The following is a 16,823-nucleotide window of genomic DNA, read 5'->3' as shown; positions in this document are numbered from 1 at the left end:
TTAACGTTCTGCATAATAAAGGGCGTGGCCACTTGAGTGGCGAATGCCACTGCTGTCACTAGAATTGAGCTAGGCGGGCGTGGTTTTAGCAACCAGCCACCTGAGCTTCACCCATGTCCCGCATCTTTACCCATTTTCGGTTATCCTCGAGTGATGCGCAGTGAAGCACAGCCAAGATGGCGACGGCAGGCACCGTCTACTTTAAGCTTCAAAAAAGCTCTTCAAAGACCTATGGGTGACGTCACATCCATATTTTTTTAAAGTCTATGGTCAATACATGTGACCGTAGACTGTAAATCCATGTGTTTGTTGTTGTCCAAGAAAAGAGATTTACACGTCATTGTTTACTTTGGGATTTGTACCTTTTGCATAGTGTTAACATGTACTAATACACACTTACACACACCAACGAAAATGTAAAATCGTGAATCGGATAATAGTTGTTCTTTAATATCCCTTAGAAATTAGTTATTATTACCATGTGCAATTGAGTTAAATGGAAAAGGGCAAAACACTTTGATAGCTTTTTGTTTCGCAGGAAAAGTCATATCAGTTTGGGTTGGAAATCGATTAGATTAGACAGAATTAAAAACTGTTAAGCGTCGCCGTCCCGAATACGGGACACCTAAGTTTGCATTAATATTGTTGATGTAAATTTTAATCCATCACTACAAACTATATATCGTTGGAAAGGTCTAGGCCTCCAGAATAGACATTTCAACAGTGTTTTATAAAATAAATTATGTAGGGAGAGTAATTGATTCATTTATGAAGAGAGTGTGCCTCAAAACATTTATTTTCTGCTAAATGTCACTGTCCCACCAGCAGGACGCCTACATTTACTTAAATGTTTGCATATGAATTCTTATCTAATCATGACAAACTGTATATAGCTTGAAAGCTCCAAGAGTGTAGATTTAACTCAATAGGGTGGGGTGACACTTAAAAGGTTAAGACATGGCTGATTTCTGTCACAGAAAAAAGAAAACATTTTACTTTTTTTTAAAGTGAGGAAGAAGCTCATTCAATTTGAATGAGCATTATACTTCTGCCAAAGATGGATTAAACAATACACTATTTGCGGAAAAACATAGTTATGTCTCGTATGACATATCAATACACTGTGCATTACTACACACTATGTACTCTACCATCTAGTGTATGAATTTTAGAAGTGTAGTATAGTTACGGATGGAACACCAATGTTTTTTTATCTGGAAATATAAGCGGAAGTATACGTTTGCCAGATAAAGACAAATAACATCAAACACATAGCACAATGTCTGTCAATATGAAAGTTAATTTTTACATTGCACTTTTGATGGCAGCGTCTGTTCGCCCAACATGACCTCAGCCGCCGTCAGACAGGAACAGAATCGCCTCCGCAGATGAACTTTGCTCACACATAATATAGTAAGTTATGTTTGTGACTACGGCTTGTGGTTATCCTCTCTTCTGCTACATAAGCAAAACTGTGAAGCATTGAGAGTCCATTATCCGGGTACTTGAAGCGCGGCTCTTGTTGAAATTTTTAATGTGAACACACTACTCGTACTCATACTATTTATACTACAAAATGTTGAAGAAATGTATACAATTTGGGACGGTCACGCACCTCACGTGTGATATTAGCCTGGTGGGCCACATGAGTTCCCACCTTACTGTATGAAGAAAAAAACAGCTTTTCTTACTGTAGGCCCATGTAGGGGCTTTTTTCATTAGGTGTAAAACATTTAAACAATAGGCTTTATGCCCAGCTGCACTACTTTCTGAACTTCAGCCAGCTCTTTGTTTCCTGTCTGCCATTATTGGACAAACTGATAAATCCAGGTGTGCCTGACCTCAGTAATCACAACAAAAATAATCAGACCCACCTGGATTAATCAGTAAGAGATTAATAAAAGAGATTCATACCTGTGTTATTATTTGTGGCTGGGTAGTCAGCAGCCTGCATACTGCCCTTGCAGTAATGCCTTTGACTGCAGTTTTAACCAGTCCAGCAGAAATAGCGTGCCTGTGCAACCTCCATTTTTATCCTCTGGTTTCTCCTTCAACCTCCACGGTCCACAAAAGTGCTTGACTTATCTTAAAGACCAGTTTACACACTTACTTTGGTAAAAATGTGTGTTAAACACAAGACCCTATCCTCCGAGCCATGGAAATGCAGCCATGGCCAACGATTAAAACTTTCACTTTAGCGCTTGGAAGTTTACAAGTCGTCTGCTATGATTTTCTTTAATCCCACCGCTCAGGCTTGATATATGAGTGACACTGATGCCCATGGGCACCGTCCTATCCAGTGTGCCAGGGTTACCATCCTTCTTCAGGGGCGCTGGGGTTTCATCTTATGAAAACTGTGGAGAAATAAAAAAGAGAAAGAGAGAAATCTGGTTAACATGATTATATTTGAACAAGTGATCCCCGTTCCCCACGGCTGGCTCATTTCGGAATAGAGCCATATGGAAGGCTACACCGAAGAAACAACCTTCTTTATTTGCTCAGATGCAAAAACGCAGCGGGTTGGCACTTTGAAGTCTGAAGATAAATATAACTGGGGGTGGCGTGTACACCTCTGAAAGTAAAATCAGCTTCACTTCAAACGCTACAGGGAGAATGAGAAGCTCAACAAGAGAAGGCAAATGAAACATTGTTAGCAGAAAGTACAAGTGTGGATAAAAGACAAAGCATATAATCTGGATGGATGCTCTGGAAATAGTGTGTGCCTTTGACTGATCCCATTTATCAATATACCGTTTTGGGACGCAGGCCATTAGATACACAAAAGAATAGAATTACAGTAAAATAACCCATAGCAAAAATGCCACCAAAAGTGACACAAATACCCCAGACATAGGGGAGAAATGTGCCTTGAAATGAGTTACTCAATTCAGTTTTTGTTCTTAAAAGGGGACATTTCCCAAGAATTTTTTAAGATCTAAGAGTACGTATGTGAAGTTCTAGCTCAAAATATCATATGGATAATTTATTAACATGTTAAAATTGACACTTTGTAGGAATAAGCAAAAATCTGCCATTTTGGGTGTGTCCTTTAAAATGCAAATGAGCTGATCTCTGCACTAAATGACAGTGCCGTGTTTGGATAGTGCAGATTAAGGGGCGGTATTATCCCCTTCTGACATTACAAGGGGAGCCAAGTTTTAATGACCTATTTTTTCACATGCTTGCAGAGAATGGTTTACCAAAACGAAGTTACTGGGTTGTTGGTGTTTTTTACAATTTCTAGGTTGATAGAAGCACTGGGGAGCCAATTATAGCACTTAAACATGGAAAAAGTCAGATTTTCATGATATGTCCTCTTTAAATTTTCATCCTATACAATGCGTTCTGTTGTATTCTAGCTTTGGACAATCATGGTGTTATGATGCTTTTGCAGACATTCAGTAGCTGTCAGATATCTTTATTCACTGTCTCAGTGCCAGGTGTTGTTGAATGTGTAGCTAAAATAAAGTGGTGTCAAAATAATACTTTTTGCTCTTAAAGGGGACATATCATGAACATTGAGTTTTTCCACGTTTAAGTGCTATAATTGGGTCCCCAGTGCTTCTATCATCCTAGAAAATGTGAAAATAAATAACCCAGTAACTTAGTTTTGGTAAACCATTCTCTGCAAGCAGGTGAAAAAATTATTGAAATTTGACTCCCCTTATGATGTCAGAAGGGGATCTTATTATAATAATACTGCCCCTTAATCTGCTCGATCCAACCATGGCACTGGCATTAAGTGCAGAGATAGAGAGAGAGACAATACAAAGTGGCAATTTTAACATGTTATAATAAATTATCTATATGGTATATTGAGCTAAAACTTCACATACGTACTCTGGGGACACCAAAGATTTATTTGACATCAGGGTTTCCCGCAGCACATTTCAGTTCAGGCGGCCCGCCTAAGCTTGGAAACCCTACCGCCTTAACTACGTCGTCCAAAAAAAAAGCTGCACAAAAGGCCGTCAAGTGCATCTCGGAAAATAGCGCGTACGCACTTCACACCGCGAGCAGGGATGCGCCCCAACACAGCCGAAATGAGAAAGACGTGATCCGGACAGTCTGGAGGATAATTAGGCAGTTGATAAAACATCTCGGAGAATAGCGCGGACGCGCTTCACACCGTGGGCGTGCACGTGCACCACATGGCCGAAATGAGATAAAGACGTGGTCCGTCATGTCTGGAGGATAGCCAGTTGATAAAACGCGTGACTGTGAAAACTGTAAGTGGACTTATGTTTTGGATTTATTTAAGCCTGTTATTGTATTCGTCTATAGTTCTTGCAAATTTAAAGAAAGTTAGCTGGTGATTTTGTTGTTTGAGCAACCTGCTAGCTAGGTTTCACGTGCCTGTTGATTAGATATAATTGTTGATAGCTCTTGCTCACTTTATTTATGTGCATTATTTACATGCTACAGTAGTTACACTCCTTTAAGATAATGTTATTAATAGTAGGAAATAATCATTTGTGTTATTAACCCTTTAGTTTCACTTCATCACGCAGCTATTTTCGTTAGAGGTATCTGTTAAAACATTTAATTCATTAGTAATCTAGTATGTGTTCATTTTCTGTCATAGTTACTTCAAAAATAAGTTTTATTTGAGTGTTTTAAATAATAATATTTAAATTTTCATCATGACGCATACGCCCCACCCCTTTGATTGCCACACCCTCTGTCCTGCCCACTCGCCAACCCTACCATCTTAACTAACACCTTTTTTGCGGGAAACCCTGGACATCTTAAAAAAGTCTTGTGAAATGTACTCTTTAAAAGTTTTTTGAAGAATTTGGCTATTGGTTAAAGCCATTGAGAACTCTTATGAAGAATTTTTGTAAATAGATTGCATTGTGTTTCATGTGTCTAGAAAAAACACCCCCAGAAAATCAATTGCGTAATCAATTTCACTTAATTAAACATTTCTCACGAAGCCGTACTGTCGATATTTTGAAACTGTAAAGGCCCTTTCACATCGTTCACATCAGCGTACCCCAGTGCATTCCAAAGGGCGATACCTTGTGTAGCACAGCAGGCAGATCAAATAAAGTTCAAACAATGTCAACTTTTGTAGTGGAGCAAATTATTGGATCATTTGCATGATAAATCATTGGGAAGGGGGGGACCAGCACAAAAATATCAAAGAAGAAAGAGTACCTGACCATGCGCAGTCCTAGAAACATAGAGTTGTGTGATATTATTAAAAGCATATTTCATGTATACACTTCCCTAACTAGCATCCTCTGATATTAAACCCCAGCACATGAATAAAATCCAAATCTGTTTTTAAAGGGCACATAGTATGCACATTTTTACAATATGTAATATGAGTCTCAGGTGTGCCTAGAATGTGTCTGTGAAGTTTTAGCTCAAAATACCCCACAGATCATTTGTTATAGCATGTCCAGAATTTGGGTGGGAGCTAAAAAGCACTGTTAAATGCAAATGAGCTACTGCCCTCACTCCCTTACCAACAAACAGTGAGCGCTTTCGGTTAAAAATAGATCTGATTCCTTTGAATACAGTCGGAGACAATAGTATCTTTAGCTAAAATGTGCACAATTAGAAAAGTTTTGAGGTAAAATTAAGCAGTCAGTCAGTGGCTGTGGGCGGAGCTTTATCAGTGTGACATCAGATTAACAAGAGAATAAAAACAGCATGTCTAATAAAACTGCTTTTGTTTTATGGGGATTAAAAAAGAAGTAGAGGGTGTTTTGTATTGTAGGGTGGTTGTGTTCACACACTGCCAACACACATTTATGTCCGAACATATTTTGCATAATATGTGCCCTTTAAATCACATCCAATTTGAACAACAGCTGAATTGATTTATAGAGATAAAGATGTGGGAGGAAGTTTGGAAGGAGTATGAGTGAAGTTTTTCTTTTTGTCCCCAGGACACAGTTTCAGGTTTTTTTTTTTTTTTTTGACTGACAGCTCCGATATCAGCCAGAACGCAAACAGTCAAGATGCTCCCTCGCTTCAATCCTCTTTTTTCTGGAGACGGCTCCTTCTTGTGTCAGCAGTCTATGCTCTGAATATCTGTTTTTGGAGATCGGCCAGCACGCCGCAGCTCGCTGTGACCGACTGAAAATGTAAGATAGAGCCTCAATGCAACAACTGCAGCAGATGAACAATGTAAAAGACTGATCTGCGTTATTTCAGCAGTCTTCTTAAACTTCAAGTGTGTTTACCAATTATCTTTCGTGCCTAGTGCTGTCAAAGTGCTAAATGTAAATGACTGATGTTCTTTTTAATGTGATATGCGGCTTTCACATAGGACACGATTTGCGCTGTGCTGGCCAGACCAAAGTAGGCAGGGTTTTCAATAAGTGAATACAGTGTTTATACTTGGGTTAAATAGTGGATGAGGAATACAGCGACTGATGTTGCCCATCTCTATTTTACGTAACTTTAAGCTGCCTACCTACAACAAGCTACCTGACTTAAAACACACCTAACATGCCAACTTGAATTGCTATGTGTTTCCATGACACAGCTTTCCTTCCGATGTCTCTGTAGGGGCGTAAACTTGTATTATAAAGCTCCGTGAATTTCGAAACACAGTATAAGCTTTTGGTCCATTTTCATTTTGGCGCTTGTTTGGATGCCCCGTTTCTATTGGCCGCACGAGTAATCATCACAGAGCGCAGCACAAAAGTTAAACTATTTTTAACTTTAACCACGCCGTGGGCGCAAGCTGTGCTCACGCTTTGCTCGACGCAACAACAAACCGCCCTTGCGCGGCGCAAGCCATTGAAATGAATGGGTTTCACAGCGCACACCGCGTCCTATGTGAAAGCCGCATTATGCGTTACTGTTTTTCTTATTTGTTGATGTGTTTATGAAGCCAGAGACAAATTTCCACAACGTGGATAATAAAGCAAAGTAAAGAGTACTTTCTTAAACTTTTAAAACTTCTGACAATATCCAGATGCCCTGGATGGCTGCTATTTTATATATATATTTTGAAATGTTCCATGTATGCATTATTTTTCGATAAACACACAACTGACCTGTCAAATGTAAAATAACCACCAGAGCAATGTTTGTGGTATGAAGGAAATAATTGACTCCGGTCCTTTGAGTTATTTATAATTAATTAAAATAATAATGAAAATAACGCTTCACATCGTGCCACATTACCAATAATCCAACGGTCTGTCGTCAATTATTTTGTACATATTCCTATATAGCTAATCTTTGTTTCCTGGTTCAGAGGAAGTCACATTGTGATCTTGGTATAATGTAAACAGATTCCTCCATCCATCGCATTTACAGAATGATGTCACACAAAACCCCGCCATTAATTTTACCCTCCTCTTCCCGTATGCTCCCACAAAATCTTAATTTTTGTGTATTATTAATTCCAACCTTCTCATCATCCTCATATGACTTTGCACTGTTGGTCATTTTTCCACAGCAAACTATATTATTATTATAAATATTAAACAGTATGCCGATATCCGATCAGAATTATATATAGAACCAACATGATTCTGACAAGTGTAAATGTGCTGTGTCCTGATTGGTTGATGATCCAATCTGATTAACTAGATTACAGTGATCACATGTTAATATCAAAAACACAGCCTATGGACGCCCCATGTGAGTCAGTTTATTGCATATTAAACACCGCATTCAAATGAGTAGGCCTACATCTGATCATAGATGAGAAGATCAAGTCTTGCTCTTCAAAACTAAGACATATGAGAATGAGGTTATAAGTAAATGGTTTTTCGTCATGCCCAAATGCTAAACAAAAGGCTGCATGAGACAAGAATCCTGTTGCCCTGCTTTGACATAATACACCAACTAATCCTTGCATTTGCCCGTCAATGGCTGCCTATACCGTACGTTTTTGACACAGTCACGTGGCATCACTCTGAAACAAGAAACACTGGAGGTCATGTTGCTATTTTGACATTGATTAATGAACTAACAACTTCATACCAGATCAAGGCAGTTGGAGGAAACACAAGCACACAAACATATAATGAAGATGAAGGTGAAATCTCCACCAACAGACTAGCAGTGTTCTGATCCACTTCCAGCCATGATGTGCAGCCCCAACATTTATATTATGAGAAAGTTACATTTTGCATGAATTTCTTACCCTAATTGACTTGCAATGTTTCTGGAAGTTTCTAGGACATTTTAGTAGTCTAGACAGTTTAGTATGTCACCGCTAAAAATAATGTACAAGTTAAAGCCAACTCTGTAAGGTTCCATCACTAAGTTTTCCCACGGATGCCCACGTGCTTTATAGAGTCTAGATTGTACGGCTTAAAAACTCAACTTATGATATGCAAAAACTTTCCTATACCTTAAGTCTCAAAAGCTAATAACAACCAATAGAAAACAAAACGATCAGATTAGCTTATATAAAAGCAGTAGCAGTAGCAATGTTAGCTTGGTGGACCAATGAAAGAGTGCTTATGGGTTGTGGCAGTAAATAGCTATATACTGTCTGTAGCTACCACCCAGTATATCCGCAACACCCTAGCGTAATAGTGTAATAATGACCCAGAACAGTTCTCACGAAACACATATAAGCAAAGCATTAACAACCAACAACTCTTTAGCATCATGCATTAAAACATACACTAGAACAGGCAAACAATGAATTGGTAATCATGTTACTGAGAGCCACTGGAAAGATCTGCACAGGGGCGTTAAATACAGGTCAAGTGCCTATAGTCTGAAAGCACTCAAGGGGGCTTGAGGAAGAGACAAGTAGACCAGCTAGACGTCAGTTGTATTAGTCTGTCAATGAAATAACTACTGCCGAGCCGAACAGATCAGTAGCAAAGAAAAGAGCACGGTTTTTTCTATGTTGTGGACCATAATGCATCAGGAAAAAGGGTGGGTTTTTTACAATGAGGTCAGCAAAATAGTGCTGGATGTGTATGCGACTCCTACTGTTTATAAGAACCTGGGGGAGATGTTAACTGTTAGCCATTAGTCAACTTAGATTTGGTTCAGGAGGATTTGCTGTCCTGTCTGAGCTCAGTTTTGTCAAGATTACTGCTGCATTTCATTAAACGTCATTTTAAGTTGCACAAAAATCAAAACTAAAATACTTAAATGAGTCTAACTCCCTACATTACATAAGGAAATCTGTACAACCTAGCACATATACAACCATAAATAATTCTCTGTGTTAATAATGGTACACCTGCAACACAAATGCTATCAGCGCATTGCGTAATTTATCCACCACAATTTGATCTTTGTTTACACCTGCAATCAAACACCTGCAAAGCAAACAGCAGCATTGTCATTTTGCTCTGAAGTGATGGGCAATGGAACGCCTTTATGGTGTCACGAATATCCCACATTTGACTATAAATGGTTGATAAGTAGGCATCCATTTTTATGTTACAGAGGCATGTCAAGATCTCCTCTGAAATAACAGGTGTAGAGACAATTAGGGGAAAATAAAATGTCTCTACAAAGCAGTACCGAGGATAACATGCTGACTAAAATACAGATCTATGTGTAAATGGAGAAACTTATAAGACCAAGTACCGAACCCTGTGGTACTCCAGTGATGAGGGTTCAGGAACAGTATGATATGGAAGACCAAAACAGTCAATGCCAAAAGACAGATCACCTTAATAAAAAAAACACCTGCACCTGCTTCAAAGGACATCACACCCCATACAAATTCTCCTAGACTATCACATAAAACCAACTTCTTTCAATATTTTATGTCATTAAATAAAAAGCTTTTTGGAGCATTACATTAGCAGCCTACCACACACACCCTATCACCACAAACAAGGTGTTGATAGATTGTATTATTAATGGGAATATTAACTGATTATCAGTCTAGTTTAGTTTTTTAAGCTCCACGGACTTAAAAATGAAGAATTATGATGCACTACTACAAGGTCAGTGTGCTGTAAGGCACTTTACTGGTAATAAGGAGCTTTCCAGGATTTAAGGACTTATTTGCCAACAACTGATATTTCGGTTTAACATGCCCCAACTCCCCATAATAGAGTCGACTGAGAATTCCTAACCAGCCAATGGTTGGGTGCTTCAAGAGGGTGCCCTCGGAGGTGTTCGTTTTGCCAATAGTGATGAAGGAAAGTGTCCTAACTAGTGTTGTAGTTCTCGAGACCGGTCTCAGTCTCAAGACCGGTTTCAAGACCACTTTTTAAAGGTCTTGGTCTCATCTTGGAATCGACCGCATTTTTACTCGGCCTCGTCTTGGTCTCAGAAGCGCACACACACAGACAAGAAGTGCCTAATCATATATTCCACATTTTATCATAAGTGTTTTAATGCAGTGACTTGCACTGGTCTTGGTCTTGACTTGGTCTCGGCCTGTCTTGGTCTTGACTTGGTCTTGACCCTTTAAAGTCTTGGTCTTGTCTCGGCCTCGGCCTGTCTTGGTCTTGGTCATGACTTGGTCTCAGTTTAGGGGGTCTTGACTAAAACACTAGTCCTCTTACTTACCAACAAGTAAGAGAAAAGTGACAAATTGCTTGCAAATTAATGGGCAATTGGTTGACCACGAAAAAGGGGGTAAGCCCTCAGACCCACTAGTTAGGCAATGTCAATTTATTTGAATGGGCATTTTCCCACGAACCCACAAAATTTGTGACGCTAATCTTAGATTTGTCTCTGGCCACACCAAAGTTTTTTACGTCGGCGTATTTTTTCAATTGTTTCCAATGAAAGAGCAGGGTTTTTTTAATAAGTCGACAGCTGGCTGTTTTTTTGCATTGAAAGTCAGCGCTCTGTGGTTTTTCCGTGCTCAGTCAGCTCTCACACGACCGTCCAATCACAGTGGAGGAGGGGCAGGACAAATATCACAACGACCAACCGGCGCATCGTACAATGACTGATAAACAAAGCAGAAGTATCACAGCAACTAAAGCGCTCAGCTGAAGAAAGATGGCCATTCGGCTCAAATAAAGCTGTCCGCCGTGTGTTTTCAGCCACGTAAAAAAGCTTTGGTGTGCACGCCCCCTTAGTATAACCTCACAGTCCCAACACGTCATTTCTTATGTAATCTGGCATACTAAACAGCAAGTGTGAATTTTACTTGTATTATATGATTTTCAGACCTTTTTTGAAAGAATTTCTATTGATGCAATCTATTGAGGTTCGCCCTAAACCCAGTTATCCAATCTTAAATAGTGCTCTTAAATGAAGCAGTTACTTGTCATAGGCCTAAATAACAACAACTGTACTTATTTTTGTAAATATCCTGTTTAATACTGATCCTAATGAAAAGCACCACTGTTGCTATGGTTACCTTCTCAGCCAAACACTTTAACAAGTGTCTATTTGATGGTATGTCTTCTGAATAACTTGAAGCCAAACTTACTGTTTACCAAACTGCTGTTAAAAAAGATTTCTTATGTAATATGTTGCCAAAAACCGATTAGGTCCAGTGTTTTGTAGACCACCTTTAAAAAAAAAGATCCCTTCCACCCCCGTCCGGTTGCTGTCAGTATCAAAAACAGTACAGACCTGTTTATAAGAATTTATGTTGTGCAGACAGTAATAGTTTATGTCTCTTTGGTGTAGGTGTGCACATGAAATAATCCAGCAGGACTATCCAATAAATCTTTAATCTTGTGTAAGATCCCAAAACCTATCACCGTTTCCGCATTTGCTCTCCCATGAAGGATTTCCATCTCGCTTCCTTTTCATTCTGTTGTTCTTTATTACAAGAAGCTGTGAATCAGCCCGGATGTGCAAAGCTTGGGTTTCATCCACTCAAAACATTGCTCAAACACAAGCAGATACAAATACACACACCTGCAGATAACGTCCTGCTATTTACAGAGCATCCACCCACACTCTAACCTTCATTTTTCACATTTATTATTTTATTTTTTACCAATTGTCCATCCCAGACTGGGCAGGCACACGTACACACCTGTTGTCTTTAGCCACTACTGATTCATTACAGTCCTGCCATGCACCCAGTGTGACACAAGCTTGTTGCCTTCTCCATTAGATGAGTCACAGCTCAATTAAACCTCCCCAGGCAGACACACACACACATATGAAGCAGACAGAGAGTTCACAACGACAGCCCTGACTGTAGTGGGCTTCAGGCAAACATCTCATCCAGACTTTTGACCATTGTCACAAGTCTGGCCCACTTTGCAGTCCGTTCTGGCCAAGAACCACCCACTCAGATGGGAAGACACTGTCTGACCAATACATAAATCAACTAAGTACAGTTCATTTGTTATTTCATTTAAGGAAAAATACTGAATTACTTCTGTTCAACCAAACTCAGATGTCAAAACAAGCTAAGAATATCAAGTCTGTTTAATTGTCAATTCTGCCACATGTCCAGCACATACAGAGAATTGAGTTACTCTTATGCCTTAGGTGTACAAAGATAACTTTAAACAATACACAGTAAAAATTATAACATTAAACGGGAAAGTTTTAAACTAATTACAAGTGTTTATGCTATTTTTTTAATATACTATTAAAACACATGGCACATTTCAGATACAGTGCCTATAAGTAACAGTGCAAATATATGATACAGAGACTAAATTTACAATTTTAAAAGACAAAGCCAAAGTGCAGTAGATGAAAGGAGAAACAAGCCAGTAAATCATTACAATGTCACAATCAGTGTTGGGGAAAGTTACTTTTAAAAGTAATGCATTACAATATGAAGTTACTCCTAAAAAGTAACTAATTGCGTTACGTAGTTACTTTTCATAGAAAGTAATGCTTACTTTTAGTTACTTTTCTGTTACTTTGTCTTGGCTGAGGTTTGATCTCTTTCAGACCTTGCAGGGGTAATTTATGACTGAAAAGTTCTGCATTCAGAAATTGCTTATTTCATCACAAAAATGTCGAACTCTGGCCTGCCATCTCAGTTTCTGACTCAAACTGTTCCCACACAGGTGCACACCTTACCATGGGTTCACACCTGCTGCGTTTGAGGCGTCAAAATCTAGTTGTAAAAAAACTAGTTTGCCGCTTGAACAGTTTGAGTTTAATCGTTTAATTTGCGAGTGAAAGACGTGCGTGAAATTCTAGTCATCGAAACATTCACACGGAGATTCGCATCATGGGAGGGGCTTCTGCGACTCTGTTCGCTTTCTGTAATCATGTCACTACTAGAGAAAGTTCCTGACTGGTTTACGCGCGATTTTCCGCCAAAGTTAAAATTTTTCAACTTGCGCAATGTGGCGGAATTGTTATCTACCGCGCCCCGCCAAACGCGTCATTCGCGCCGCGAGATCTCCAGACACCCGTCAACGCATCTACACATTGACTTAACATTGAAATCACTCGCGCTTGTCGTCTCTACACCGGCTGGTGTACTGTAAAAAAAGATGAACGTAGTGTCCGTGACATCACTCATAGGTTTCTGAAGATCGTTTTTGAAGCTTAAAGTAGGCGGTGCCTGCCGTCATCATCTTGGCCGCGCGTCACCGCGCATTACTCACGGATATCCGAAAATGGGTGAAGAGGCGGGACGCGGGTGAAGCTGAGGTGTCTGGTTGCTGAAACCACGCCCGCCTAGCTCGACTCTAGTGACGGCAGTGGTTGTTCCGTCACTCACCGTCACTCAAGTAGCCACGCCCTTAATTATGCAGAACTTTAAAGGAATACTCTATCGTTTTGTCATATTAAACTATGTTTTTACCTTAACTTAGAACAGTTGATACATCCCTCTATTATCTTAGTGCGTGCACTTAAGCCCTGTGGTGCGCCGCGACACTTTGGTAGCATTTAGCTTAGCCCAGTTCATTCAATGGTACCAAACAGAGATGAAGTTAGAAATGACCAAACACATCAACGTTTTTCCTATTTAATATGAGTAGTTATACGATCAAATATGGTGGCACAAAATAAAATGTGGCGCTTTTAAAAGCGGGTTAAAAAGGTAACTATAATTTATGGCGGAATAGCACTTTTGGGAGTACTTCGACTCGCCTGAAAAATCCGCTCCCCTTCTCCCTCTCATAATGAACTATTTAAGTAACTTGCATTACTTTTTAAAAAAGTAACTCAAATATTAATGTGTACATTTAAAAAGTAATGCGTTACTTTACTCGTTACTTCAGAACAGTAATATTATTACGTAATGCACGTTACTTGTAATGCGTTACCCCAAACACTGGTCACAATTTTGGATAAATATACACTAACCATTAGGCATTGTAAAAATATTGCATAGGAATTCAAATGTTGCTATACTGAAGTCCAATAATAATGCATTTGTATACAAATCTAACTTCCATAATAACCTAAACAACTTGAGCAGCAATACCTGCAGGAAGCTATAAAGAAAATAATGAAGTATATTTCTGTCTGCCTAAAAATAATAAGTTCTTATTATTTTACATTGAATTCACAATTTTATTCAGCCTGTCAGGTGCCTTTGTTTGTGCTGGTATGTTTTATTTAGCCTTAATTCAAAGAGCTAAAATCAGATCATTCTGCTTTACTTATAAATCTTAAAGTTGTAGAAAAATTGTAATCATATTATATATGTTTGTAAAAAAAATCTAATTTAAAACAAAACAATCATGTTGTTGATAATTGTGCTGAAAATCCAGTAAAACAAAATCCAGCGAAAATTATTTTAATATTATTATTTTAATTTATTTGTTTATATATATATATATATATATATATATATATATATATATATATATATATTAGGGCTGTCAATAGATTAAAAAAATTAATCTAGATTAATCGCATGATTTCATGAGTTAACTGCGATTAATCGCAAATTAATCGCACATTTTTATCCATTCTAAATTTACCCTAATTTAACACTTTTCAGGTTTTTAATATTCTAATCATATATACATATAGATGCTTTATGCAAATGTATGTTAACAACAGCCTGTTTACATTTTAACAGAATCACCAGCCATTGTTTTGTATATGAATTTTCCTTTCAGAAGATTTTTCTTTCTCCATTTTTGTTTGCTGCTGCATCATTTGTGACCTGTGCTGGCAAGTTGAGTCGGAATTAGCACATTTTTAAAAAATAGTTGTTCATATTTTGACATTCTCTATTAAAACATAGAACAATGCATGATTTGTTAACAAAATATGACAGAACTACACGTGTTTGAAGTTGAAAGAGTCAAATTACCACAAACATTTCCACATCAATACATTATATTACCACATCAATACCTTAAAATCACTGGTAAAACTAATAGATTTAGCACACACAAAGCAAAAACATCATCAATGTATGTTCAACTTTTTTTCCTTTTGTTTGATTGACATTGACAGACTGCTTAAAATCTAAGTGATCTAATATAATGTTACATCAGATATTTTTACCCAGCAGTTAACCAAACATTTACTTAAAACATAACAGATGATAGAGCCTACCTGCGTGAATTCTTATCAAAACAGATATTTGTAAAACTGTAATTTTGTGTAGATGTCTATATATCCGGGTCGCGCACGCGCTTCAGATATCAGTCAGTCAGCGTGAGGGGATCGCTTTTGAGTCTTGTCGCTCTTAATAACTCTTTAACATTAATCAGGTACCGAACTTTATCTCTCTTAATGACTCTTTTAAAATCAAGCAAGTCCTGCAGTCTATTTTCTAAGTCATGCATAAAAGCGAAACCAAAATGAATTGAGACGCATCTTTGTATTAGATTAAGCATTAGGAGGACGGTAACGTTACACCTCTCAGACGTATAAATAAAGATCATATCAGATGTCCAACGAGCATTTAGAGCATTGGATTTGGTAGACAATTTGCTTAATGTTCTTATTTCTATGAAAACCTTTTACTCATTTAGAGAGAGTCACATTTGTCTGCGTCTCTGTTCATTCAACTATGGGCTGGACCAAGGGTCAAACAGAAATTGCGCGTTGCGTTAATCTCCGTTAATAAAATTAGTGGCGTTAAAATGAATTTGCGTTAACGCGTTATTAACGCGTTAATTTTGACAGCCCTAATATATATATATATATATATATATTTTTTTTTTTTGTTTTTTTTTTTTTTATTTAAATTTTTTGACTGAAAAAAGTAAAACATAATTTACCAGAGAATAGTTTTATTAACAATATTGAACCATCTGTTTATATTTTTAGTCCAGACACCAGACCACTCTAATGGATGTGCTTTCTGTTTTAGATTAGGGAAATGTGTTATTTATATGAAAAAAACTGCATTATGGATGTGACATTTCTGAAATCTTTGCTTATCTAACTTAAAAGTAATGTAAACATTTAAAAAAAAAATTAAAAAGAGACCTCGGATGGATATATAAGCCACCAAATATTAACATCTGAGATTTCAGTAATGTATGGATAAAAACATTTGGTTAAAACTTGAAAAATGACTTTATCATGGTAAAGTTGACAGTTGCATGGAATTGTTTAGCTGTTGTCTAATATCAATATGTCACAGGTAACTACAAATTTTTTTTTAAGGTCAGTTTGACCTGTTAACAAACAAATAAACATCTTGTTGATTTACTCTTACATTCTTTCTTGTCTATTACTTAAAGAAATATATCAAAAATCTGTATCAGCCCATTTGCTTGTATAAAAATCAGCAGTTGAAAGCGCCATGATCAGTACATCAATCGTACAAAGGTTTAATACTGTTAACCTGGTTAATCCAGTGATTATTTATTTTCTAAGAGTGTTCATTGTATCAACCCGTTACCTAAACCCAATTCTTACCAGGTAGACCTGTGTACCCTGTTTGCAGAAGTTGCATAAATCCAACCAATCGGGGGCTTGAGATTTTGGCACGTACCTGCCATTTTTGTGTGCAATCCATATCAAATGGTATGTACAGAATCATTAGAAATGCACAAATA

General features: G+C 37.9%; 1 protein-coding gene across 2 annotated transcripts in view; it reads right to left on the bottom strand.

Moving 5' to 3' along the window:
- ldlrad4a (low density lipoprotein receptor class A domain containing 4a) overlaps window positions 1-16,823 on the bottom strand; it is a 105,257-nt gene that overhangs the window by 57,883 nt on the left and 30,551 nt on the right. For both annotated transcript variants that reach the window (XM_055219440.2, XM_055219442.2), the window contains exon 2: window positions 1,915-2,354. In XM_055219440.2, coding sequence (XP_055075415.1) covers window positions 1,915-1,954 — 40 coding nt within the window. In that variant the 5' untranslated portion in view covers window positions 1,955-2,354. The remainder of the gene's footprint in view (window positions 1-1,914; window positions 2,355-16,823) is intronic.

Source organism: Misgurnus anguillicaudatus, chromosome 20, assembly GCF_027580225.2.
Source record: "Misgurnus anguillicaudatus chromosome 20, ASM2758022v2, whole genome shotgun sequence".
Taxonomy (NCBI): domain Eukaryota; kingdom Metazoa; phylum Chordata; class Actinopteri; order Cypriniformes; family Cobitidae; genus Misgurnus; species Misgurnus anguillicaudatus.
The sequence above is the reverse complement of the archived record's forward strand: the minus strand, read 5'-3'. Positions and strand labels throughout refer to the sequence as shown.